General features: G+C 50.6%; 2 protein-coding genes across 10 annotated transcripts in view; both read left to right on the forward strand.

Moving 5' to 3' along the window:
- PPP3CC (protein phosphatase 3 catalytic subunit gamma) overlaps positions 1 to 8,637 on the forward strand; it is a 52,556-nt gene extending 43,919 nt beyond the window's left edge. For 3 of the 6 annotated variants that reach the window (XM_074940150.1, XM_074940151.1, XM_074940153.1), the window contains 2 exons: positions 2,347 to 2,376; positions 3,720 to 8,636. In XM_074940150.1, coding sequence (XP_074796251.1) covers positions 2,347 to 2,376; positions 3,720 to 3,895 — 206 coding nt within the window. In that variant the 3' untranslated portion in view covers positions 3,896 to 8,636. Of the gene's footprint in view, positions 1 to 2,346; positions 2,377 to 3,719 lie in introns of all 6 variants that reach the window. The other 3 variants (XM_074940152.1, XM_074940155.1, XM_074940156.1) reach the window with 3 other exon arrangements.
- Positions 8,638 to 17,544: 8,907 nt separating this feature from the next.
- SORBS3 (sorbin and SH3 domain containing 3) overlaps positions 17,545 to 27,311 on the forward strand; it is a 39,662-nt gene continuing 29,895 nt past the window's right edge. The window contains exon 1 of one of the 4 annotated variants that reach the window (XM_074940061.1): positions 17,545 to 17,608. The gene's annotated coding sequence lies outside the window, so the exon portion shown is untranslated. Of the gene's footprint in view, positions 17,609 to 24,121; positions 24,603 to 27,311 lie in introns of those variants that run through there. The other 3 variants (XM_074940062.1, XM_074940060.1, XM_074940063.1) reach the window with 3 other exon arrangements.

Below are 27,311 nucleotides of genomic sequence, written 5' to 3' on the forward strand. Positions count from 1 at the left end.
CCCACCAATCAGTCTCAAATTATATTAACGTTCTGAGAGTAGCACTGATCAAACCTCACGTAAGTAGTGTGTTTCAGGCCACAGGGGGTGGAGACTGGCTGGTGGTCAGGGAATGAGTTATTATCGTAACATGTGTCCCCCAGAGGGAATCCCGTAATCTAGTGTTTTAATCCTTTCCTGCTGCCAGCTCTTCAGTACTGGCATATAATCGGCCTGCTTTCCCTTCCAATGAGCATTGGGTGGTTTCCTGATGGCTCAAAAGAGATTTGTTCTGGGACTGTCTGTCTTTGATTAAATATTTCGTGGGTGCTTGAGAGGAGACTTGCTATTGGGTTTGGAGGATGTGGCATCTTCCCAAGCTTTGTAGGTTTTCTTTGTCCAAGGAGATGTGCGAGTTTACTTTATGCTCTGTCCAAGGTGATTTCTGCCACACTGATTAAGCTACAGGCATGAGAATAGAAAGTCAGTAGGTGAGAGAGCAGGTGTTCACCTTAAAGGTGTTCTGATGACCTTGGGATACAAAAGACTAGAGCCAGACTTAGTCATGTAGCATTGTTTTATGCAGCTCTAGTTTGAAGGATGATGCATGTTATAGACCGGACAGATGCAAACAAGCTTAGGACACAGACTTCTGTCTATTGCTTTTTTAGGTTATTCCTCTCCCCAGAACCCCCACCACCTCAGAGGTGAGGTGCAATGCAGACATGTCCCAAAGTTTCTGAAGAGCTACGCTTTGACCTGAAGTGAAGGATTTTAGCTTTACACAGCTTCATAGAGAGCTTTGTGGTTTGATCATAATAGTGAGAGAGATGGCAGATCAATTAGATAATTCCTGCCGCTCTTACCCTGTTCTCCCTCCTCCTCGTTCAGTCTCTGTTGACTTCCCCTCTTCTGTATGAAGTCTGAGCTTCTCACCTTCAAGGCAATCCATAACTCCCCTGCTACCTGCATGCTCAGCTCCTAAGCACCATCCTGCTTCTCATGCCCTCCCCAAGCTTCTCTCCTGGTCATTCCTTGTCCTTCTTGTCCACTCCTAACCTCATGCTGCCTTCCATGCTACTCATATGCTTGGAACATGCACCGAATGCCCTCCTTCAAAAACCACTCTAGAAACTCCCCTGTTCTGTCATGCATTCCACAGATAATGTCCACAGTGAGCTGTGAGCATTCAGTGTTGTATTGGGTCATCTTGTGCCCTCATTGTGAGGGCGGGGGGGCTGGGAGTTGGTTTGCTCCCCTTCTCACCGTCTCTGCGCCATTTACAGATCTTTAATGACATGAGATTAACAAGAGTCAACTAAAGATGTTCAACCCAGAGCTACAATGTTAACGCACAACGCTATCCCTTCCTCACCCTCTGTCTGGAAGCCTGAACACGTGACCTGTGCATTATGCCACAAGGATTTAACAATCTCAGGCACTCTCAAGCCTAAAGGGGAAATAGATTCCAGTCAAGGTCCCTCCATTGAGAATGCTCTGCTTCCAGGTGTTCTGACAGGGGTTAAGAGCACAAGCACGTTGACAATCACAGCAGTTCCGGGGGCGGAGGGAGACATGACATTGCTGAAACCTTATGGTGTCCTGTTGCTTAGTAACCCTTTTTGTGGGAGGAGTTGAAGCCAAGTAGGTTTGAAATATCTGCCTGTCTTGCGTTCTACTTCAAGACATCAGGAGCCGAACAGCCTAGTTACTGTGCTACTCAGCACTCCGCTGCCAGAAAAGGAGCCAACCCCCTTTCCTTCCCCTCCTGTCCAAGTGCCAGCCTGTTGGTTAAGGTCAGCTGCTTCTTTAAATGACAAGGGCACTTCTGCCACAGGTAGGTTTGTGCACTGCAATCTCCATGAGGCAGTGAGTTCCATCCATGGAAGTCTCCTTCCCAAAGCATCACTAAGCTGAAGGCAATAGCTGGTGCCCATTAAAGGTCGGCTTTGCAAACCAATGGAAATGTGGCACTCTTCAGTTCGGGAGGTACCAGCCCCATGGCTGTCATGGGACACACATGCACCTGGCCCCGGGGGTGCTGAAAGGCCAGCCCTGTTAGTTGCTTTGTTAATTTTTTTGGACTCAGCAGTTTGACATGGATGGTGAACTTCGTGCCACTAAGAGGAAGGAGGCTCCCAAACAGCCTGAAGCTTGAATCCTCAGCTGAAAATCCCAGCTGAGTGAAATCCCCTTCCAGTCCTTCTGTCTCTAGTTCCTGTCAGTCCTTCTCTGCCAGCTGATCTTCATCACGATCCTTACTGGGGCGGGGAAGGTTGTGGGTCTCTGTAATGGCAGCAGTAATGTTAGTTCACTCACTCTTTTCTGTCTTCATTTTTGCATGCCACTGTTCCTCCTGTCTTACAGCCACAGTAGAAGCGGTAGAGGCACGGGAAGGTATGGCTAGAAACCTGCGAGAGACTCAATCATGTTTGTCTGCTAATTTTAAGGAGCTTTATCAGCAGTATGAAAGCTTTTTACTCTTGCATCACCAAAAAGGGGGGAGGATTGGCCCCTTCTGGGGAAATAAATAACATATTGGGCTACCTCAGATCTGTCTCAGCCTTGGTGTCCCAGAGATGAGTTGGAATGCTTAATTTCATGAGACCGGGCTTCTGGGACTGCTGTATTTCTGTAGCAGGATCCCAGACTGAGAATTCGGGTGTCTCATCAAGGTCCTAGTGTTGATTCCTGAAACTTCATCACTGGATGGTTTGTTGCTCAGCTCAGGCCTTTGACAATATGTTTCTGAAGGCTGCAAGAACAGTTGACCAAAACAATACAGGAAATATTTGATTGTATTTATTGCTATCGTGGCTCCTTGGGATCTGATCTCAGCCTTTCCCTAACCTTCGGGTGGAGTGAACACAGTGTGGAGAGGCAGTATCCTCTCTGCAGTTAAAGTAGTAATACCAGAGTAATGAAATTACTGCTTTGGAAACTTACATTCTCCTTCGCAATTTTATCAGATTTACATTGGGTAAAACCGCACTATTTGGAGATTACAATATCCAAAAGAATTTAGTCTTTAAAAACACTTGGAGCAAAACCTTTTACTTAAATCTATTGGAAAGCAAACCAGCTAAATGCTTTGTGTAGGGCAGTCCCTGCAAGGAACTTGAATTACTGCGAGGTTGAGTAGAAACAAAGACATACGCATCTGCAGTGGGGCTCTGTCCCATGTGTTTAGCTCCTGGTCATGCAAGATAAAATGCTTCCTTTCCGATCCAAGGATTAGCTCTTTCTCCTCTTTGTGGTGTTGCAGTGCGTGGTTTTTGTGTTGAAGTAAAACGCCCTTTGTTGATTTGTCCTCACTATTTTTTTTAGTATTACGTTTTTCAGCTTTGAAAGTGTGCTGCTATTTCACTGCATTAACTCTTCAGAATACAGGGCACATGTCTGGCCTGCAAGTTGCCCCCACTAAACAGTATCGCGAGGGAAGTCATAAGTGAAAACAATGCAAATAAGCACTGGCTTTATTGGTGCTGCTGAGTAAATTGAACTGGGCCCTAGAAATCGGTTTAATGAAAGATAATGCAACTCTACATGTCACCAATATAACTTTGCCAGTTCGTGAGACAATAACAGAATCATACAGAGATCTGCTACTTACTTTTTCTTAACCAGACATGTGCTCTGTAGCCACGACTCTCGGTTCTGTAGTATGGTGTGTGCTGATAGGCTGTTCCTTGGTATGCTATTGCACAGACTGACTCTCTTCTTTGCCCTCCTTGCTCTAGCCATCCGTGGATTTTCACCGCAGCACAAGATCCGCAGCTTCGAAGAAGCCAGAGGGTTGGACCGCATTAACGAACGCATGCCGCCGCGCAAAGATTCAGTGCACCCAGACGGGCCGGTGAACTTGGTAACCTCAACAAACTCTGCGGAAAAGAACGGCACAGGGAAGAAAGCTTAGTAATGGTTCTAATGCCCAATCTGCACCACTAAAGGATCCAAAACTTAATGAATTTTATTTATTTATTATTGGGGTGGGATAGGGATGGGGAGAAATAAACTTAACCTGGAGGCACGTTCATAATCCAGTTTGCATCCATTCTGTAAGAAAGGTGACCATTTTGTAATTTTTTAATTTATGTTCAGTATATAAAAAGTCCATCTTTTTTTAATTTAGAAACCAATCTAATTGCTAGTGCATATATGAAGTGTTGTGCTGTACAGCTGACCTCTCCCCCACAGAAGGGGATCCTCTGAGGATTAAAAAAAACCCACACAGAGTCCCAAGCAACTTTGATCTTTGACTTTGGTACAGTTTTAAATTAGCCTGTGCTTTCAAAAGCAGCATCTTTCATTTTAAAACATGTTTTCACAACTGTCTTCACTGAGTTTGCTGTTGTTTTCTTCAACTTTTATTGTCTAGCTGCATCCGCTGCTTTCACAATTGATTTTGTGGAAGATGGCATGCTGCGTGGTGCGACTGGTTCAGACCCATCCTTCTCTTTTTCGAAGACTTTTTATCCTAAGTGATGTTAAAGTGGATAGTTGAGATTCCAGCTGGGGTGTTGCATTATCTCTTGGGGATAAGGGTACAAATTATCCAATTCTAGCGCATTTTTTTCAGGATTCCAATAGAACAAAAAACCTCTTAGTATGACCTGGAAGGTGGGCATGGGAAAGCATCCCCTCTAGTCACCATTCTTTCTAAAGCTTCTGGTTTTCAGACTCTGTGAAGCAAACCATTTGCATCGTTCCATCAGTACAGACAACACTTGAAGTGCATCTAAATGTTCTTTACAGAACACCATGCATTTTGCTTTACAGTCCATTGAAACAGGAGTAGGTCAGTGCACACTAGGGAGCATTTAGTGCGCAACAGCAAGATCCATGTAGCCAGTTAGTGTACTAGGATTTACACCCTAGCTTGCCGTGCACTGTGTCTTGACAAGCCCTTGGTGTTGGTGTTGCCACAGGCAGTAACAACCAGGACAGACGGACCGACCCCACACCCACCCACCATAAGGGATTAGGTGAGCAAGAACCTAGTGGCCAGTGGAGGTATGGAAGATGTATGCTGTATGGAAGATGGTGAGCCGTCCAGGGAACATCAGTGACTCCATCTGAAAGAGGGAGTAATTTACCTGGCCACAGATAAGTGGATAGATGGCATGGGGAAGGATTGATGATGTATACTGATCATTGCCCCCTTCCCCTAAATATCTGTGCTGTTGAATGGTCAGTGCAGAGAGGGACTTGTGAAACACGTACGTTCTTGGAAACCTCTGTGTCCTTTGGTTGTAGTGAGGAGGATAATTTTTAGAGAAGGAAAGTGGCTTGGAGAACTCAGTGGATCTGGGCTAGAGATTCTTGAAGGCAGTTTGTATAGTATATCTCTTAGTGAGTTGGGGGAAAGGGGATCTCTTTCGGGGATGGTGGGTTTCTACTATAAATCCACCACTGGGGACGCCAAAAGATGGCCACTATACATTGTAAAGTGTTTTGAAGTTGGAATCTAAATAAGCAGAGTACCCAGTTAGGTTCATTTACTTATTCAGACTTTGACTGAATCGAGTTTTGAAACGGACTTTGAAAAATCCAAACCTGGTTGCTTATTTTTACAACATGCAAACTCCTCATTTCCTGCCTTTCCCTTATTGGTCATTTTAGCTGAATCCCCTCCTCCTTATTCTATTGCAAAGCAGCATCACTCAAATGCTAGTCCCTGGCTGCTTTTCACTCGCCTTCCCACTTGAACAAATGTATGACACCGCGTGCCACCAAGCAGATGAGGCAGATGAGCAGGGTTAAACTCTACCCTCTAGGTGATCCACGCACCCTGTTTTCTGTTTTGTCTTGAAGTCCCTTGATGTTACTATCTTTCCTTCATGCTGTGGGCATAGTCTTTGATTCTCAGTCCCAGAGGAAGGCAGCTGCCTTACAGGAATCTTTTAAATTGTCACTTCTAATGATATGTCTCAAACTTAATTTCATACCAGTTATTTAGGACACTGCATCTGAGCAGATGGGGGTTTTAGCGATGGACTCTTACAGTCACATGTCACCATTTTTTTTACATGACTGCCGCTTTGTGAAAGTGAGTGTTTGTTTTTGGAAGGCTTGTCTGTTTCTTACTCCATGTGGGGCAAGGGGTCCCTTTCGATATCCCTTTTCTATGGCATCTGTTCCAAAGCAGGAATAGACCTAAACATTACATCTTCCTTTTAAAAGATGGATGGTAGTGCAGTATGCTGCCCTACATGCTCTGACCTGGCTGAGATCTTCTCTGAGCAGCATCTCTGGTTCAAGAGCCATGTGACAGGCACCAGAAGGAGATGAATCTGTCCCTCCTTAGGGGTTAGTGAATAACGGGGGGGATGTTTGACTAGGTGGGATCCCTCCTGTACATAGTAATGGTGGGAAGAGAAGACACTGCCAAGGTATCCTCTGCTCATCACGCTTTGGAAGCTTAACACTGACCGTTGTTTCTGCCCCAGTTACAACAGAAGCTTTGCTCGTGGGCTCTGGGCTGCTGGTGTTGGCTTTCTTGAAAAGAAAAGGTGTTTGTTCATGAAACGCTGTCCTGTTCTGTGCTTTTTTTAAAAGCAGGTCGCACTTCAGCCCTACCAGCTTCTGCTGTGACCCTCTTTGCCCTTACTCCTCAAAAGAAAAAGATCAGTTTCTGTTTCAAACCTGGAGGCTCACCATAGCATTGCTTAAGTGGTGTTTGCAAAGCATGGAGCTTCGAAACCGTAGTTACTGGAGCTGCGTGCTTGCCGCAATTATCCATCCTCAAATAATCGGAGGACATAACTGGGGGTGACAGCTGGCTTCCTAAATTCTGATTGGCTTGTGACTTAGCAATACGTTGAGCCAGAGGGGGCTTGTTTTTAAGCTTGTTAATTGTTGGGTGTTCCTTAAACAGGAGTCCCGAGTCCTCTGCTAATTGTCAGTCAATGAGGCTGTCTCCGATGGGGAGGAGCCCAGCTCTCACATTAGTCACAATCAGTTCGAATGAGCAGTACTGAGCGGCTCTGACAGCAGTCACTAGCCCAGCATGTTGTGGGCGGAAGGAGCTCTCTGGGTGACTCATGGCTTCCCCTTGCAGGAGCTATCTGGTCTTTCCCCTCCTTATTCTATCAAGCTGAGAGCTGCTGGAAACGTATTCCATGTCCCACACAAGCCCATGCAGATAGGATGCTGTCAGGCGAAGCACAGCCTCCTGTTGCTATGGGAACAGTGCCAGGGTCTGTGTTTCTTCAGCACAGTATGCAGTGTTCTTAATGGGGCGAGGGGGTGAGCAGCAGTGCAGATTGGGAAGAGTGGGTGTTAATTACCCCTTAATTGATGTTCATCTTGTAACCTTCCCTGTCCTGGCTTTTCCTGTTTAATTCAGAGGTTAACTAGCTCCTGTTGCGCCGAGTGGTGCTGTAAGTGGGTAGCCGTGTGTGAGCAGCGGTGATCGTGCATTGACAGTCGGGGAAGAGTGTACCATCACCAGCTGTGGTTGTCTTGGGCATGTTGAGATTCCACCCGCAATCAGAGCCAGGAGCGGCCAGGATTTTTGCTTTTAAAATGTAAACAGTATGTGAACCAACCTTCAGTGCTAAGCATTTAAACCTTGCAGTCCCCTTCACTTCTGTTCTTTGTATCCCAAGGAAGGAGGGGGAGAGATACCTCGAAGCCTAGGCCTTTGAGTGCTGGGCAGCTCTGGAAAGAAAGCAGAGCTCATTCCCAGCAAAGCATCATCCCACAACCACAGCCTTTGGTGCGAGAGGGGCTCCTGTCCTTCTGCATTGTAACAGACGAGTGCAAAGAACTGTGGCCTTCAAAGCCATGTCTGAGAGAGGGAGGTGCTTAAATATTTCCCCTGCTCCCAGTGCAAAAGTATTGCAGAGACATGAAGTAGTTTCTCCTCTTCCAGCTCCCCATCCCATCTCCCAGAAACCCAGCACTGGTTCTGCCTTGGAACTATGCATGTCTAAAGAGGCCTCATCTCAGAGCTCCATTCCGTCCTCTGTTTCCATCCCCTCTTGCCAGCCAGCTGCAGAAGCTTGACAAATGAGACTTTGCAAAAAAAAAAAAAAAATTAAAAAAATTAAAAAAAAAAACCACAAAAGCCAAGGAGTACGATCAGTCCATGGAACTCCAGACTATTAAGGGCAGTGCCACTGCACTCCTTTCTCCATAAGGCTGTCCCTAGCAGCCTGTCTTATTTTTGCATGTTATAGCAAGGTGCATGTAACAAGGAGGGAGTCAGCAATGGGATATTTTAGCATTGGGAACAAAGGTGCATTCACCTTGTTTTGGGAGAACCTTTTACTGTGATGCCATCCCGCACACCTATTTTTAAGGGCCTTTCTTGGCACACCACCCCACACGGGTAAATCTTACCTAGCTAGATTCTTGTAACGGAACAGCTCGGAGGCTTGTCTGCCTCAGACCCAAAGGACGGTCAAGCCCCTAAGAACATGTGTTGGATATGGTGATGATGACTTAGGTTCTCGCCGCTGAAGGAGCATATGCCCGTTGCCTGGAGACTGCCTCCTTTTTTCTTGCTTTTTTTAGTTATGTTTAAAGAAAAATGGTGAAAAATGTTATTTATTGGCAGAAATTATTTAATATAATTTCTCTTTTTTGTGAACAAGGAATGAATTTGTTAGAACTGTCTTAATGTAAATTGGAAGTCATCTTTAAAAAAAAAAAGTTAAAAATTAAATGACAGTCATTTGGCTCTGGTGTCTTTATTCAAATCCAATTCACTGTGGTGCGTCTGAGGATCATAAGAACAAGAACATAAGAATGGCCATACTGGGTCAGACCAAAGGTCCATCAAGCCCAGTATCCTGTCTACCGACAGTGGCCAATGCCAGGTGCCCTAGAGGGAGTGAACCTAACAAGTAATAATTAAGTGATCTCCGTCTGCTGCCATCCATCTCCACCCTCTGACAAACAGAGGCTAGGAACACCATTCCTTACCCATCCTGGCTAATAGCCATTAATGGACTTAACTTCCATGAATTGATCCAGTTTTCTTTTAAACGCTGTTATAGTCCTAGGCTTCACAACCTCCTCAGGCAAGGAGTTTCACAGGTTGACTGTGCACTGAGTGAAGAAGAACTTCCTTTTATTTGTTTTAAACCTGCTGCCATTAATTTCATTTGGTGGCCCCTAGTTCTTATATTGTGGGAACAAGTATATAACTTTTCCTTATTCACTTTCTCCACACCACTCATGATTTTATATACCTTTATCATATCCCCCCTTAGTCTCCTCTTTTCCAAGCTGAAAAGTCCTTGCCTCTTTAATCTCTCCTCATATGGGATCTGTTCCAAACCCCTAATCCAGGGGCTGGTAAACTTTTTGGCCTGAGGGCAGCATCAGGTTTCAGAAATTGTATGGAGGGCCGGTTAGGGGAGACTGTCTCCCCCCAAACAGCCAGGTGTGGCCCGGCCCTCACCCCCTATCTGTCCCCTCCTGCTTCTCGCCCCCTGACAGCCCCGCCGGGAGCCCTGCCCCCTCCACCCCCTGCTTTCTGTCCTCTGACCGCCCCCGGACCCCCTGCCTCCCCATCCAACCCCCCCTCCTTCCTGATGGGCCCCCCCCGGACCCCTGCCCCATCCAACCACCTCTTCTCCCTGTTCCCTGACCGCCCCTGGAACCCCCAGCCCTGACTGCCTCCCGCTGCCCCATCCAACCCCTGCTCTCCTTCCTGACTGCCCCCCATGGACCCTTGCCCCCTCCAACTAACCCGTCTCCCTGACTGCCCCCGGAACCCCTGTCCCCATTCAACCCCACTGTTTCCCGCCCTCTGACCGCCCCGACCCCTATCCACGCCCCTGACCACCCCCCAAACTCCCCTGCCCTCTATCCAACCCGGACTCCCTGCCCCCTTACCACACTGCCCGGAGCACCAGTGGCTGGCGGCGCAGCTGCATCAGGGCAGGCACCTGGGCCGCCCGGCTGGAGCCAGCCGCGCAGCACAGAGCACCGGGTCAGGCCGGGCTCTGCAGCTGCATTGCCCAGGAGCTCACAGCCCCACGCCCAGAGCACTGCACCAGCGGCGCAGTGAGCTGAGGCTACGGGGGAGGGGGCTAGCCTCCCTGGCCAGCAGCTCAGGGGCCGGGCAGGAGGGTCCTGCGGGCTGTAGTTTGCCCACCTCTGCCCTAATCATTTTAGTTGCCCTTTTCTGAACCTTTTCTAATGCCAGTATGTCTTTTTTTTTTTTTTTTTGAGTTGAGGGGACCACATCTACGCAGTATTCAAGTATACCATGGATTTATATAAGGGCAATAAGATATTCTCAGTCTTATTCTCTATCCCTTTTTTAATGATTCTGAACTTCCCGTTTGCTTTTTTGACTGCCGGTGCACGCTGTGTGGACGTCTTCAGAGAACTATCCACGATGACTCCAAGACCTTTCTCCTGATTAGTTGTAGCTAAATTATCTCCCATCATATTGTATGTATAGTTGGGGTTATTTTTTCCAGTGTGCATTACTTTACATTTATCCACATTAAATTTCATTTGCCATTTTGTTGCCCAATCACTTAGTTTTGTGAGATCTTTTTGAAGTTCTTCACAGTCTGCTTTGGTCAGTGGGTTTCCAGTCATTGGCATATAAGGCCTGGAGAGGAAAATCCTGCTTCTATTTGCATGGGGATTTGTTCCTCAGAGTGATATTTTTGGGGTAGGAATGCCCTTTCCATGTCACATGACCTGCAGCCACACCACTGTTGTGGTGATCTCACATGGTAACACTGCTACCTACTTCTTATGTATAACACTTTGGCCAGAGATCTCGCACCCTATAAAAAGGAAGATCAGTATGTGACAGATGGGGAATCAGACACAGAGAGGGGAAGTAACTTACCCGTCACCCAGCCGAGCCAGGAATAGAATGCAGGTTTCCTGACTCAGTCCATTGCCCGAGGCACTGGGCCACTCTGTCTCCTGCCGCTAAATCTGGCTGGACTGACTCAGGACTTGATGGGAGGCTTCGAAGATGCAGGTTGGGGGTGCAGGAAGTTCTATTTTATTTAGGTGTATTAATACCATGCTTATCACCATGGCCTCAGAGTACCTCTGTGGTGCCCTGGATCTGGTAGGTACTCTCCTCTTAGCATGGCTCATGGAGCTGTGCTCTAGGACGGAGAGGCTGAATAATCATAGTGATTAAAGATGGCCAGTCTTTTCTTAAAGATGCGGGTGTTTAAATACAGTGAAACTCCAACTCAGCTAACACTACTGTGCCTGGCTAAATTCCCTCTTTTGTTTCCGATGGATTCTTCTTCCCTTCCTACCTTAAACTGTGGTATAGTGCATTCACCACAGCTGCTGCATTGCAGGCTAGAGGTTGCTGATATTCCTATATTTCACCTCCCTCCCCAGGTAGGTTGAGGGTTAATTATAGTTGTAAGGTGCTCAGATCCTTGTCTGAAAGGCAGAGCAGTAGCTGGTACTATTCCAGCAAATGCCTGTGAGTTGTTCCCCAGTCGCTATTCTGTAAATAGTGTCGTCCTTTACAGTCCCAGGGCTTTCATGGGGAAGCATTATGGTCTGGAATGGGCTTCATTTTTAAATTGTACTTGGGGGTAGCTCGTCTTTACCACCCCCTCTACTGAAAACTCGACAAACCAGTGCCCGATTCCCACGTTCTGCTTGGATTTGCTGTGTTCACGGCTCGTGCTGCCATTACACCAGCAGAGGGGGCTGTTGCTCTTGCAGAGAATCCCAGGTCAGGTGCTGAGATGTTGGTGGTGCTTTATTTTTAACATTCAAAACTGAACAGGGTTTATTGATAAGTTGCTTGCATCCGGCCTCCTCCGCTGTCTCTTCCCCCCTCCGCCCCGGCCCCTGTTTAGCACAAGCTGGCGGGAGAGACATTTCCCCCGAGTCAAGTGCAAGGATCTGAATGGATCGAGGCTAAGGACTCTTCCCTCTTGTGCTTCTGTATTTTTTTAATTCCCTGGTCATGTCTGTGCAGAGATAATTTCCATTTTCTGAACTGTGGCCATCGAGTAAGATGTCACAGGCTCACACGTGGTCTTACTATTAATTTATATTCCAGGAGGGCCTCAAATCTTCACCTGAGACCAAGGCACCTGTGTGCCAAGTGCCGTATACACTCAGGTGGAGACAATCCCTGCTCTCAAGAGCTTTCAGTCTAACCAGACAAAACAGGGACGGGGAAGGGTGTAGCCCTAGGTCACACACAAGTGAGTGGTTGAGCAGGAAAGAGAACCCAGCTCTCCTGACAGCCAGTCTGGTGCCTGATCTGCTGAGCCAGGCTTTCTCTCGTAAAGCTGGGAGTGGCATAGGAACACCCAGTAAGATTACAGAGGGTGGTGATAAATATTATATATGATGCCTATGTTTTCCGATTCCTCCTTGAAAACCCCCCCGCTCTTCCTTGCCCTAGAGCAGCAGTTCTTCCCCTACCCCCTCTCAGTGGCATTACGGAGCAGCAATTGAAATTCTTCCCAGTTCAAGTTTGACAGGGAGGGTAACGTTCATATGAGTCAAGTGACATGTGAGTTACAAAGACACAGTAAAACTAGGTTAACCTAGGATGGAAATCTCTGTGGAGGAGGAGATAGTTCACCAAGGATGACTGAAGGAGGATTAGGTAATGTGTATAACATGACTCTGGTCTTGCATAACAGTTAGGAAACACTGCTGGGCTTAGTTCCGGCTTTATTACTGTCAACAATGATTGCGTATAGACTGGTGCCAACTGCCTTTTAGGGCCCCTCTGCCCCTCCCCTGTAGTGCTACAGCTCCCGTAGTGAGGAGAGCCATGTAAATACCAAGAGGAAGCGATGAGCCTTACTGCACCTTATTACTGTGCTGTTCTCGCTGTTTAAAATGATCTCTGTGTGAATCAGGGGCCTACATTTTAGAGCAGGGGTAGGCAACCTATGGCACATCTGCCAAAGGCAGCCCGTGAGCTGATTTTCAGTGGCACTCACGCTGCCCGGGTCCTGGCCACTGGCCCGGGGGCTCTGCATTTTAATTTAATTTTAAATGGAGCTGCGTAAACATTTTAAAAACCTTATTTAATCTACCTACAACAATAGTTTAGTTCTATATTATAGACTTCTAGAAAGAGACCTTCTAAAAACGTTAAAATGTATGACTGGCACGCAAAACCTTAAATTAGAGTGATAAATGAAGGACTCGGCGCACACTTCTGAAAGGTTGCCGACCCCTGTTTTAGACAATCATTGCTGTCCATTTATCACTGCCCCTTGGAATATGTGCAAATGTCTCCCAAATTTGCTGTAGGGGATGGAGCCCTGTTCTGAGAGTGACTCCCTCAGCAGGGATTAACTTCATCCTATAGCTTGTTCCTGCTAGTGTACGGTGTCCTTCTATGGGCTTTTCGGAGGTTAAACAAACACTCAGCTATCTGGTTCTCTTGCTGGCCTAGATCTCTGAATGGAGACTGAGTTCCACCTGCTGGAGTTACACCCGCTGTTTCTCTTTAGAATCCTATTCCCTTCCTGCTAAATTCTGAATGGTGGCTTTGCAAACATGACCAGTCCCTGCTGCTCTTTGTGGTTACTTACCAGAACCCCCCTTGGGGCTGTGGCAGGTCTGAGCAGAGGCGATTAGAGGCTGCAGTTGATGCCTTAACAACACACCACAACAAAACATGTTCGACTTGCCTCATGCTGTTCCACTGTGTTGCTGGTCCAAAAATGACCCTACTGCAGGCAGAGCTGCCAGACCAGCTATATCATATACCCGCAGGCCCCATCCTCTCACGTCTTCCTTTTTAGGATCTCCAAGCACTTCACCAATCGTGATACGTTCAGCCTCTCGGTGTGCCCAGTTTGCAGATGAGAATCCGAGATTCATAAGCATTCAGTAACTTGCCCAAGGTTACATAGCAAATAAGGGCCAGGGCTGGCAATAGAACCCAGGAGTCCTGACGTTCTGCATTTGGCTCTTCTCCCTTTGCAACACTGCTTGTCTAAGTAGTAGAGGTCATCCTGTGCGTGGGGTGGACCCGATCCTGTGTGGTATGGGAAGCCCTCGCTGACTGCTGGAGAATATGCCCCCCTTGCACAAGGCGACACAAATAGATCCGCGGCTGTTCCTCTGGGCTCGCGGGGACTCGATCAACATTAACCTAGGCCAGGCACAAAGGAGCACACGAACCCAGGTGCTGGAGGGCAGCAGCAGTGGCTGTCACGTGTGCCCTTCCTGGAGGCATCTGAGGGGGGCCTCCAGTTGCTTGCTGATCTGATGGGGGTAGCGACGGAGTGTGGCTTTTGAAATGTGTTGATGACTTCACGAGCGTCCTCAAGGGAGACGGGGCCAGGTCAAGTCCTGCCGCCTGAGCCTGCTGCCAGTAAGTCCTTGGAAGGTTATGAGCACGAAGACCAAGGGTAGTGCTAAGCCAAACAAGCGATGCAGGGCTCAGCTGTGCATGCTTTTCTTATCAGCTTTCCTTTCACCTTGTGAAATCTAGTCAGTTACCTTCAGCTCAACAACATATACCCAGAGCTAGATGGCTTGCTTACTGCACCTTATTACTTATTAATTATTATTATCGTTTAACATGTGCTGTTCAGCGCTTGCCCACCCTGGTGTCTTAAAATGCTTCTGCTGCATCGATTCCATTGGATAATGGTGAGTTCATCTTTAAATACCAAAGGAAGAACTTTCCCTGCAGGACAAGTGGTGTTCTGAGCCTTCAGCATGTACATAAGCTCTATTAGGCAGGTACCTGTACAGATGAGATACCAACAAGCAGACCTAGCCTCGTGCTTGCACTCTTGTTATTCATTCTGCCCATTGGGGTATGCTAGGACATCCAGGGGTTGACTTGTTTTCCTAGGGTAAAACATGGAGTTAGCCACGCTGCCTGCTTATACATGCCTAGTGCAGCTGCTTGCTGGACCTCAGTCCCCTGAGAGAGCTTTCTGCTTGAGTTATGGAAAATCAAGCTGGACAGAGCCCTGGAGAATATACCATAGGGAACCATACTGCCTTGGCCTGTGGTGCCATAGACAAAGTGTAATCTCATCTGTCTTTCCCCATCTCTCATTTCTATGGTGCTTTCAGTGTGAAATATGAGGCCAGTGACTTTGACTGCAGGCACTGAGCCAGTGGTCCTGAACTATAGATAGCAAACCTTGCCTAGACTTCAGCGATAGTGGGAGAAGGCCCCATAGCCTACCCCAGGCAGGAGGACCTAGGCAGAAGCAGAGTAAAATAAAGGGTAGCATGAAATCTCTCTCTCCCTGCAGGTTCCTCTGTATCCCCCCATCACAGTAGAAAATCTGAGCCAGAGCTGATGCAGGTACAATTTATTTTTCTGTATTATTACTATTCATGAGTATAGCATGAGTAAACAAAGGCCTCCAACCAGTGACTGGCGCCTCAGGGGCCCAGGTGTGGGACACATACAATCTAAGGCCTGGTCTACACTTAAAACTTAGGTCAGCTTAGCTATATTGCTCAGGGCTGTGAAAAATGTCATGCCCCAGGTAAAGTAATTAAGTTGACCTAATCCCCCAGTGTGGGCTTAGATAGGTTGATGGAAGGATTCTTCCACCAATTTAGCTCCCCCCTCTGAGAGGTGGATTTACCACAGTGCTGGAAACACCCCATCCATGACTGCAGCAAGTGTCTGCGCTGTAGAGACATAGCTGCAGCTGTCACTGGTTGTGTGGACATGTGCTAAGTCAGGGAGCTCAGTGTAGGGGAATCCAGCAGGCACTTTCCCGGAGTTGGAAGTACTGTATTATAATCATGGCTACTGTTAGAACATGCTATGTGCCTATATGGCTACGTTTCAGGTATTGTTTTCCCTTTCCTTAGGGCATCAGCATTGTTATGGCTGTTTTAAAACAGACGGGACCCTCCTCTCTTCTCCAGTGCCCCAGTCCCTAATAGTGTTTTCCCTCCCCTGGCTCATTGCCTCCATCCCCTCAACCTGCCCATCTCTCACTCACTTTCCCCCATTTCCCTCCACCCCCTCCCCCCACAATCATTCAGTTATGTTGGACAGAATAAATAATGAGAAGGGATAAAAGCCCCACCTGCGTCAGGGCACTGACTCATGGAGGTCAGGAAGGAAGCCCACTCACAGGTAGGTTATTGCCTAATTAGCCACTAGGGGACTTTCTTGCACCTTGCTCTTGAAACAGCCAGTACGGGTCATGTCAGAGCCAGGATACCCCTGCTCAGATTTGGTCTGGCACTGCCTCTGGTCTTGTCTGTTTTCTCCTCCTCACTAGGACGGGGAACTTATTTTTCTGAGCCTCCTAAGAACATAAGAACGGCCACACTGGGTCAGACCAAAGGTCCATCCAGCCCAGTGTCCTGTCTGCCGACAGTGGCCGGTGCCAGGTGCCCCAGAGGGAATGACAGAACAGGGAATCATCAAGTGATCCATCCATCCCGCCATCACGCCCAGCTTCTGGCAGTCAGAGGCTAGGACACCCAGATTGCCTCCCTGACCATCTTAGCTAACAGCCATTGATGCACTGATCCTCCATGAACTTACCTAGTTCTTTTTTGAGCCTATTTATAGTTTGGGCTTTTCCAACATCCCCCGGGAACAGGTTCCACAGGTTGACTGAGTATCGTGTGAAGTACATCCTTACGTTTGTTTTAAACCTGCTGCCTATTCATTCCATTGGGTGACCCCTAGTTCTTGTGTCATGAGAAGGAGGAAATCACACGTCCTTAGTCACTTTCTCCGCCCCAGTCATGACTTTATAGACCTCCATCGTATTCACCACCCCCCCCCCACCCCTCGTAGTCGTCCCTTTTCCAAGCTGAAAAGTCCCCATCTTTTTAACCTCTCCTCATACGGAAGCTGTTCCATCCGCCGACTCATTTTCATTGCCCGTCTCTGCACCTTTTCCAATTCCAATAGATCTGTTTTGAGAGGGGACGACCAGAACTGCCCACAGCATTCAAGCATTCATAAATCCTTAGATTTATACAGAGGCACTATGATATTTACTGTCTTCCGATCCACCCCTTTTCTGATGGCTCCTAACGTTGGTCGCTTTTTTGGCTACTGCTGCGCATTGAGCGGACGTTTTCAGAGCCTCCTCCTCTTTAGTGCTGGTTCCCTGGAACTTGGTGCTCTCCTTGGAGATCTCCTTTGCACCATGGAAATTCCCCCAGGCACCCACCCACGGCAGCTGCCTATCCAGCCTAAGCTTTAAAGCTGCCCCCTGCTGGGAGTCAGAACTCCTGGGTTCTAGTCCTAGCTCTCCCTCCTCGGGGAAGCCACAGACTCTCTGTGAATTGGTGATAGCATCACTGGTTTAGGTTAGAGACCCCTGAAATCCCTGGGTGAAAGCTAAAGCTTAATATTGTGAATGCAATGCCAGGCGAGTGAGTGCTGTAAGAGACATGAGCTCTGTGCACCCGGCTTTCCCTGCTGGAAGGGAATAATATCTAATCAATCAGGCCATGCCTGCATGCTCCTAGAGCTGTCCGGCTAGCACCCTGTTATCTAGCAAACAGGAAACAGTCGAACTTTGTTGATTCTGTCACAGTCTGTGTGTTAAATATTTATCTGCGACCGAAGGACGGTCCGGGCTCAGATCAGCAGGAGCAGTGCAGCGTGAGGGCGAGTGAAAGCTTGTACTTTGAGAAGGAGGATCGCAGGGCGAAGACCACTCAGCAAGCAGGAGCCAGGGAAGTGAGTGGGGTCTGCACAGACTTTGTGATGACCCTTGTGGATGTTAGCTGGTTTGGTGGGAGCTCTCTGGGTCAGCAAGGCATGTGACGACGTGGGGCTGTGTCTGTGTGTCTCCAGCTACAGAGCACTCTGAAAGGATCATTCATAGGCAGCTGCTCTTTCTCCTTATGGCGTTGTATGTGCATTGGGTACAAAGGCCACCAGCCTGTTAGGAGCTGAATGCATGTCATTCAGATCTCATTGCAAGGGTCATTTTCAGTGAGATCTAGGGCAGTGGTTCTCAGGCTTTCCCATTCTGGGACCTCCCGCATCTAACTGGGAGATCCCCAGCAACCCGCAACCATTTAGCAGGGAAAGGCAGGGTGGTCAGAACCCCTCAACACGTAACTCCCAGGCTGAGAACCCCTGGTCTAGGATTTAACCTCTGGGCTTGATGACATGAGATATTTACACTCCTTGCCTGTGTAGTATAGAGGCAAATGTACTGTTTTGATGGAAGATGGGCTAGAGAGAAATGGGAGAAATTCCACTAGCAGAGACAAGGCCAAGTTCTCGTCCCTCCCTGTGTTACCAAGACCACCAGCGATTGTTAAATCTCACACAGAGGACTGTAAAAATCCAGCTTGTGTGCCACTAGTTACGCTGTTGCTTGCTCTTTGCATTTTTCAGTGTTGTTATTTGCATTGTGGTAACTCCTGGGAGCCCCAGTCATTGACCAGGAGCGCCCTGTGCTGCGCGCTGTACAGACAGAACAAAAATACAGTCCCTGCCCCCCAAAATAATAAATGAATCTTGATAACTGACTAGTCGCTTTCCTAGTCAGTTTCTTCTGACCCTGCTGCAATGAACTCTTTGCAAACTTGGCAGGGGCCTGTTCACTTAATGAATTTATTTAACTATCTCCTCTGGAATTTAAAAATGGGGGGGGGGGGGAATCCTGGGAGTAGTTCTTGTTGGTCTGAAGTTTTGTGAAACTTTTTTTTTTTTAACCAAATCTAATTTTGGGGGATCAGATTGGATCTGACAACATCTGCTTGCATGTTAGAAACGAAGGCCCCAGTCCTGCACTGCGTTCCGTGTGAACCAATCCCTGCGCCCACATGCTGTCCTCCTCACGTGCCTGCTCACTGCAGCCTTGAGGCTTAACTTGTTGGCACTGTCTGTGTGCTGTGGAAGGGGAGTGGCGGTGGCACAGAGCCTGTTCTTAGCCTTTTCACTAAGATCGAGTCCGCTATGACCCACAGCGGGGATCCTTGCCCATCTCAAACGACTGTGATCTCACTATCGGAACATCGTGACTGACTGGAATCGGTGGTGCCTCTCGGCCTGCGGGATTTATCTATTGTAGTAGGCCTGTTCTTTTCTGATTCTTCATTTCTCATCCTGTGTACTCCCCAGCCTCATCTCCTTTGGAGGAAGGCTTTTCTTATATGGTGCTTTATGTTTGCAAACCAGCAGGAGGTGCCCTGTTAACTCTTCTCAGGGGGAGGAAAATGAGTTCATTGTTTAAACACACATACTCACCCCTCTCCAGCAGGTGCCTGAGTTTCTGGCCAGTCTTTAATTGGCGGGCTTTGCTGGGGAAAGCAGCTTTCAGTCTGTGTGTATTCAACTCTGGGCTACATGCCTTCGGTAGCAAGAATGCCCACTGCGGCACTGGACCAGCTCTATGCTAACTCCCCTAGATCTTTCCAGACCCTGAGTGATTTGTGCCAACATCAGCTGTTTATACTCTGTCAGCATTAAAGCAATGGACTGGTGCTCAGTTTCTCATGCAAAGGCAACGTGGAGTAGTGGGGGGACAGGAAGTGGGGGATCTGTTTTAGCCCGGGCTCCATCCTCTCTTCCAAGATGCCTCTTTATCTGGATAGCGCGGATGAGATAGACTCATTGAGGGAGAGCCCAGCAGGCTCTCGCTGCAGAGGGGTTAAAGACGAAAGAGCAGGGGGCTCTGGGAATTCAGCCACAGCCCGTTCTTGTGTGCCCGAGGCTCTGGATCATTGGAGGAATGTCTCAGTTCTCTGACAAAAGGAAACTAACCAGTAAGGTATTGTAGGTTGCTGAGCTGACTCCACTTTCCAGAGGCTTTTCACCCCCTTGCACAGAGTGGCAGCAGCTTGTCGCTGAGGCACTAGCTGGGAACTCCTGGGGGATGGGGCTATTGGTAATAAGTGACCCGAAGTAGCGGCATGTCCCCCCTCCAGCTTCTACACACAGGGGCAGCCAGGGGGCTCCGCACGCTGCCCCTGCCCCAAGCGCTGGCTCTGCAGCTCCAATTGGGTGGGAACCGCGGCCAATGGGAGCTGTGGGGAGGGTGCCTGGCCGCGCCTCCGCGTAGGAGCCGGAGGGGGGAATATGCTGCTGCTGCTTCTGGGAGCTGCTTGAGGTAAGCGATGCCCAGAGCCTGCACCCCTGACCCCCTCTCACATCCCAACCCCGGGCCTGAGCCCGGAGCCCCCTCCCATACTTTGAACCCCTCAGCTCTACCCCCTAGCCCAGAGCCCGCTCCTGTACCCCAAACCTCTCATTTCTGGCCCCCGGGGGGGCATTGGAGAAGGGGTAGGGCCTCAGAGGAGGGGCGGGGCAAGGGTGTTCAGTTTTATGCCAGTAGAAAGTTGGCAACCGTACTGCGGAAGGGCAGCCTGAGAGCCAGTTCGGCCGCTATTCCCAACTCTCCCTCCCCTTTGTAGGAATGTTGATTAAAGGGAAGTGCAGGCAAGTGCCTTGTCGCCTTCAGCTGCCCCGCTGGATTAATCCCTTCCTCCTGGAGATCCCCCTTGCTTTTACTTCCCTAGAGCAGCAACAACGTGGAGTCTGCCCCACCTCACAGGGCTCTGGTTTCAACGACGGGGGCAGATCAATGCTTCATCTGGACAATTCGGGGTCGGCTTTGCCTGCTTAGCGCACAAAATAACTAGAGCTCTCAAGTCAGGGCCTGGGAAGAGCAGGGCTGGGGAGGTGTTGCCCCATTTCCTGTGTGTGTGGTGAGCCGAAAGAGCAGTGGCTGTAGTCAGAGGGGAAGGAAGGCCCAGACAGTGCAGGAGAGAGAAGTGGAGATGACCACGATGTGAGGCAGGGCTGGGGAGCAAAGCCCCTTGTGCATGCCCAGATGCACAGCAGTGCCGGTCAGTGCTGGGTTGGTGAAAGGGATGCGGGGGTCAGAGCTGGGACGTAAAAGCCACTGTGGCCTCCAGGATAGTGCAGTCAGGTGCAGGGCTGGGGAATGATGCCTAGAGCGAGGCTTGGGTTGGGGGAGAGAAGGGAGGAAGGACTGAGGAATCCTTGCAGGGGTGCAGTGCTGGGATTAGTGGGATCAGACAGAGCTGGGAGGAAGGTAAGTCTCCTACCTTTGACTAAACCCCTGGGAACTAAACCCAGAGGCCACTTCCCTGTCCCCTCTGGCCACAGCGACATGCTAAGTGAGCTCTGTCCCGGGGTGGAGAGGGACGTAGGGCTCTGTGCAAGTCACCATTGCTTCTGCATGGGCCTGAGGCTGCAGCTGGGCAGGAGAGGGTGGGGCTTCCATTGGGGGGCTGCCAGGACACTGGAGCAGGAAGCAAGAGATTAAAGCATTGTCTAAACAGCCTTCGCAGCTGCCCAGCTCCTCCTCCAGCGCGGGACGCTCGGGCTCGGTCTAACATACACACGCCGGGGATGCACCTGGCTGCTGTCCATCCTTTAGGGCTAGAGCTGGGTTTCCAGCACAGCCCGTCCACAGTCCGCTCACCTTTAGGGGTCTGCAGAGCTCGCTGTGGCTTGTGCTTCCAGTCACATGGCACGGTCCCTCGGGAAACCTGTCTCTGCCTTCCCTCTCCAGCATGTGCTCCTGTCCACGAGTCCCAGATGGCATGATGCCCCCTGAGCATCAGGCTGTCCAAGGCTGGGGGGGGAGGTTTAGCTCTGTGATGCACCTGTGAAGATTTGATCCCAGGAGTGGCTGCATACCAGCAATGCAGCGCACCCGCTGTACAAGAACCAGGGCAGCTCCCCTTGCTGTGTTTGAGTCCCCAACTACCTGCCATCACCCCTCTAACCAAATCCCTTAGAGCACCCCTGCTCCCGGGGCACGGGCCCTGCTTGTCTGCCCCGAGGCTCCTTGCCTGGTGCATGCAGCTCTGCAATGGTCAGTGGCTGCATTTGTTCCCAGCCTCCATTCCCCGCCTCCCCAGTTTGCCCTATCCCCTTGAGTCCTTTGCTGCTGCTGAGAGGATGGAGGTAGCCGGAGAGACACCCAGGGGATTGGGAGGAGCCGCTTCTTCCCAGATTCCTGTCTCACCGCTGGACTCGGGTTGGGGCTGGGAGTCGGAACTCCTGGGTTCTATTCCCAGCTCTGGGAGGGGATTGGGAGTCTAGTGGCTAAAACGGGGGCGGGGGGTGGGGCTGGGTATCAGGACTCCTGGCTTCTATCCTGACCTCGAGGAGGGAGTGTATTCTAGTGGTTAAAAGAATAGATGGGGTTCTGCTCTTGGCGCTGGAGGCCGCAAGCTCTAGCGGTTAGAGTAGGGGATTGGGAGGCAGGACTCCTGGGTTCTATTCCCACCGCTGCAGAGTTCTTCAGAAGGGCCGGCGCGCTCTGCATGATGGATGTGCCTGGCAGAGGGGCACCGCAAGCCGCTGTAGTGGAGGGGGCGCTAGCCCTGGCTCACTGCCCCTCTCTGCGTGTCGCTTGGACAGCTGGTTGCAAACACCCCAGCGTGGAAGCCAGGCTCATCCGGACCAAAACCAGAGGAAAGACACGAGATGAGAACCTGCCTGTACAATAGCTGCAGCCAGTCACGCCCGGTCGTTTCCACTCCATGACCTCATCTCTTCCCTCCAGGGAGCTGGGCTCAGAGAGCCATGAGCTGGATCATAAGGCTAAGAGAGGCTGCTGCCAAACTCCCACTGTGCACCAGGGATGGATCCCTGAAATACCCTCACAGCCAGTTCAGGGGGGCAATGGCCCTTCTCAGCTCAAGGAAGCAGCCCGCCTCTCCCCGCCCCAGTTTATCCCACCCAGCCTAGTCTCTACTACCCCCACTTCTCTTCCATTCCTCCTGCATGCTCCGCCTCTGCCTTGCTAGACCATCTCCCACACTCGGGCGATCCCAGGGTGGTCTGCAGAGCAATGGTTTCACGATGGGGACTGCGCTGCCCAATATGCCGTCCACAGCATATTCGTCTGGCCTGCAGCAGCGGATGGTGAGATGAGAAATGGGCCGAAAGCAGAACCTTTGATCCAGCTAAAAGAAAAGGAGGACTTGTGGCACCTTAGAGATGAACAAATTTACTTGAGCATCCAGCTGACTCCCCTCATCCCATCTCCTAAGAAATGTGGGTTGGATACAATAGAGGCTGGGTGCAAAGATGGAGAATGGATCCAAGGTGAAGAATGGATCGCATGCGGGTGGGGTGGCTAGCCCCGGGGCTAGTCCCTGGTTCAAACACAGCCCAGGTCAGCAGCAACTGCAAGCTGTTCCCATTAGGGGCCCGTGTGTGAAATGAGTTTGTCTCAATCCAGCTCCTAGCACGAGAGGCGTCCACAGCACCAGTGCCTCAGCAGAGGGCGCTGGAGACTGGCCAGCCTCTGTCGGGACTGACGCAGGTTGCAGGGAGCTTGCTCTGCTGCTTCTGGGGCAGAGGAGAGACCAAGGTCTCCAGGCTGCAGGGCTGGCAGCCTGTCACAGACTCTTCAAGGAGCAAGGAGAATTGATCAGGGGAGTGCAATATGCATGTTGGTAGGGCATGCATGGCCAGTGGGTGTGTCTGGCAGAGGCTGGCACCCTACCCCTCACTAGACTCTGCATGGGGGTCTGGGTTGGCATGTTTGTGCCAGGGCACTTTGGGAATATGCTTGTCTGTATCCGTGTGTGCACATGTGTTTGCATGCAGGAATATGCACATGAATGATCGCTAGTCACGTATGTCTCCATATGTCTCTAGAAGTGCATGTGTGGTGGGGGTGCACGACTGTCTCCATGTCTCTGTGGATGAATGTTTGGCCCTAGTGTGTACGCTTGCGTGTGAGAGCCCGTGAGTTCTCAAGGCCTTCGTGTTGTGTAACAGGCGGAGTGAGCCAAGCTCCGTGTGTGTGTGTGTGTGTGCGTGTGTGTGTGTGTGCAGTTCATTATTTCAGCCCTCTGGCTGGGCTCCCTCTCCCTGGAACGCGTCCTCACTCTGGAAATGTCACTGGAAACTCTGAATGGCCTTTCTCCGGCTCCGGATCCATGTTTGTTTTAATTGCAATGCTGCACAGTGCTGCCAGCTTTCCAGATAAGCCGGGAGGGACAGTGGTGGCCTGGGGAGGGAAGGGAAGGGAAGGGACAGACTTCTTAGGCACTCTGTGGGCAGGCCAGAGGGGATTTGCTCAGCTGCTGACCTTGCTAGGGTCACTAAAACCCCGGAGCAATGGGCAGCTTGTCCTCAGTGACTTTTCCCTGCAAATTCTCTGCTCTTCGGAGTGTGTCCCCTTGCGTCACTATCAGTCTCTGATGCTTGCTGGCAGGGGACATCCAGCCCTGGGAGAAGCTGTCTCAATCCCACAGTGTGTGTGAGTGAGGGAAGGCTCTCTCTGGGGCTTCCTTAAAAGAGGGACTTCTCCCATGCTGCGGGCTAGCTGCAGGAGCATGGTGCTCGCTGGCAGGATGCCCCTGGAGCAGGGAGGGCCAGCTTTCCCTCCATCCCCTGGTGTCAGAGGGCACGTTCCTTCTCCTCGGATTGTTTCCCCTCCAAGTTTGCTTGTTTTTCTGTTGTGTGTGTGAGTTGCTCCCCCTGCAGCTCGCAGCACGACTATTAGACACAGAATCCCACACACTCAGCCCAGCACTGCCCTCCCACTGCACCGTACTGCTGCTGGGAGCCAGCCCTTCGGACGCACTGCCTGGGCTAGCAGCAGGCACGGGACTCGGTCAGTGTGGACAGCTGCCACCCGGGTGCTGCTAACCGGCCTAGCGTGGGAAGTGCCCTGCTCTCTGGGGATGTTGGACGGAGTTCCTTGCCAGGCTCCTCTCGGAAGGTAGGGAGCTGCCTTCTCTCTCTGCAGTGTGTGTGTGTGTGTGTGTAGGGGGTGTGTGGATGTAGGGGGGGTATATAGGCCAGGTCGGGGGTGGAGGGAGTGGAATTCTGATCACAGGAACCCTCCTATTCGTAAAAAGCCAAAGGCATGAAGGTTTTTAGAACAATATCAGACACCCCGTGCCCCCGGGTGGTGCGATTCGAGCCCAGCCTGGATTTCCTCCTGCACCAGACCCTGCAAACTCTCAGCTCCCCACGGCTTTGGGGAGAGAGACCAGAGCTGCAGGCGGTTTGTGTGCAGAAGGACCGGAGCCATGGCACTGCCAGCCTGGAGCATGAGTACACTTGCAAACAGAGCTTCTGATGTCTTTTGCCTCTGCCTGTCTCATTCCTGGATTATAGGGTACGTGAGCAGAAGGGAATGGGGTCCAGTGGTTAGAGCAAGAGGGACTGGGAGTCAGGATGCCTGGGTTCTCTTCCCAGCTCTTGGGGAGGAGTGGTTAGAACAGGGGGCTAGGAGTCAGAACTCCTGAGTTCTTTGCTCGGCTCTTGGAGACAGCGTGATCTAGTCGGAGGCTGAGAGTCAGGACTCCTGGGTTCCTTTCTGTAACTGTGGGCAAGTCACATCTCCTCTCCGTGCTTCAATTACCCGCATACAAAGCAGAGATAATAATAATCCCCACTTCACAAGAGGGCTGGGAGGCGCCGTTTACTATTGATAATGGTGATTCTTGTGTTTCTAACATGACTCTCAGTGCGCCATGCAACTGAAAATAACAGCGCTCAGCATGTCTCCAGCCCAGCACCCTCTACCCCAGGCTGTCAAAGTGCTGCACCCAGAAACCACAACCCCCCTCCCGTTCTCATTAAAAAGAACAGCCAGAGGCAGTGTAGTCCAGTGAGCAGGGCACTAGACTGGCTCTCAGGACACCTGGGTTCCATTCCCAGCTCTGCCACTGACCTACGGTGTGATCTTGGGCAAGTCACTGCCCTGTTACTCTGCCTCAGTTTCCCCTCCCAGCCTTTCTCTTGTCTGTTTAGGCTGAAACTCGTCAGGGCAAGGACTGTCTCTATATATATGTGTACAGCACCTGGCACAGCTGGAGTGGGGGGAATATAGTTCTCATTATCCTTTTTTTTGAGTCTTGCTAAGCTCTAGGTCTCTGTGATATCTGTGGCTGTGAGCAGATTTTCCTTTCATCGTTTATAAATATGCTGCCTTTCAGTTTCATTGCCCAGGCCTCTGATCATGTATCATGAGGAAGGGTAAAGAGGGGCACCCAATCTCCCCTCTCTCTGCCATTTAGCTACCCGCCCCTAGCCTGTCCCCTCTGACCCATCTGCTCTGTTAACTGACCCATCTTTGCAGTCTCTCTTCACACACGAATCTCTCCAACCCCCAGCCCCTCTATCTGCTCTTTCCCGATCGAGATGGGTGACCAGAGCTCAGCACTCCAGCTAGGGACACCCCATTGATAATGGCATCATAATAGGGTCGGCTCCTTTGGTTTGCTCTTTGGACTTACCCCTTAATTGGGCCCAGTATTGGTAAAGTGCTTTGAGATCCTTGAGTGCCAGTCCCCGGAAAGGAGCGAATGGTAGCAATTATTATGGCTCAGGGTTAAGCTGTCACATTGCAAGCTGTGGGGGTGGCGGCTGGGTGGGGAATGGAAATGTTCGAGGGGACGCCAAAGGGAAAAATGCTTCGCTGGCTCTCAGAGAGCTACGCTGTCCCCATAATTGCATCCAGACTCTTGCACGCCCCAAGCAAAGAGTGATGCAGGCTCTCTGCATCTGAGCCAGGCACAGCCTGGATTTCCTGGCAGGGGTCTGAAGGTAAAGTGTCGGGCACTAATGTGAATAGATGCCCCCCCAGCAACCTAGCTCTGGGGAGAGAGTTTCCTTTCTCAGAGTGAGGATTGCAAGGGGCAGATAAACGCACTGGGCTGGCACCATGAGAGTTAGACTTTTGCACTGTGATAGAGAGCAGTGCAAGAGCTGGCTGGGCACGAGGATGGTGAGAGTGGCGTGGGCACCGGCTGGGCATGGGAGCCGTGAGAGTTGAAGAGTACGTGGCTAGCTGCCCCAGGGTGAAAGCACAGAGAGGGGCCCTTTCTGCAGGTTGCGTTCCAGCCCGTTCCTCCTCAAACCTGGTGCTCCCCGCTGTGTGCCAAGCACCAGCGTTGCCTTGGGCACCCCTTGGTGCAGAGGCTTCTGTGCCAAATCCCCATGGCAGCGCCTCACCCAGCTGCGTCCAATAGGATGGGAACGGTGCCCTCTACACCAGGGAGGGAGTGAGCCGGAGAGCAAGGACCTAGGCTGGGCCTTGGGCCGAGACCCTGGCCAGGGCTGGTTCTGGAGAAGGAATTTCCCCTCCTCCCCCGCAAATGCCTTTGTCCTGTGCTGTAACAAAGGCAGCCTCTACAGAGAGGCAAGAGGCTGGCAGGGCCGTGGGCGGTGCCACTGAATGCCTCAGGGAGAGAGGGGGGCAGCAACTGGCCTGAGGCTGCAGTTCGGAGCCCGTCCTGTCCTCTCCTGCTCAAGGCGTTGGCAGCCTGCACTGCAGGGCGCTCCGTGGCCTGGGGGTTCAAAGCCAGGAGCAGCCAGAGATCAGCAGCTGTTAAAGGTGAACTGCAAAGGGTTCATCGCTGCCCTCTCAATGCCTGCCCGGTTCTGCCTGGGTCATGTAGGGGTGGCTGGGAATGGTGAG

This window comes from Natator depressus, chromosome 26 (assembly GCF_965152275.1).
Source record: "Natator depressus isolate rNatDep1 chromosome 26, rNatDep2.hap1, whole genome shotgun sequence".
Lineage (NCBI taxonomy): Eukaryota > Metazoa > Chordata > Testudines > Cheloniidae > Natator > Natator depressus.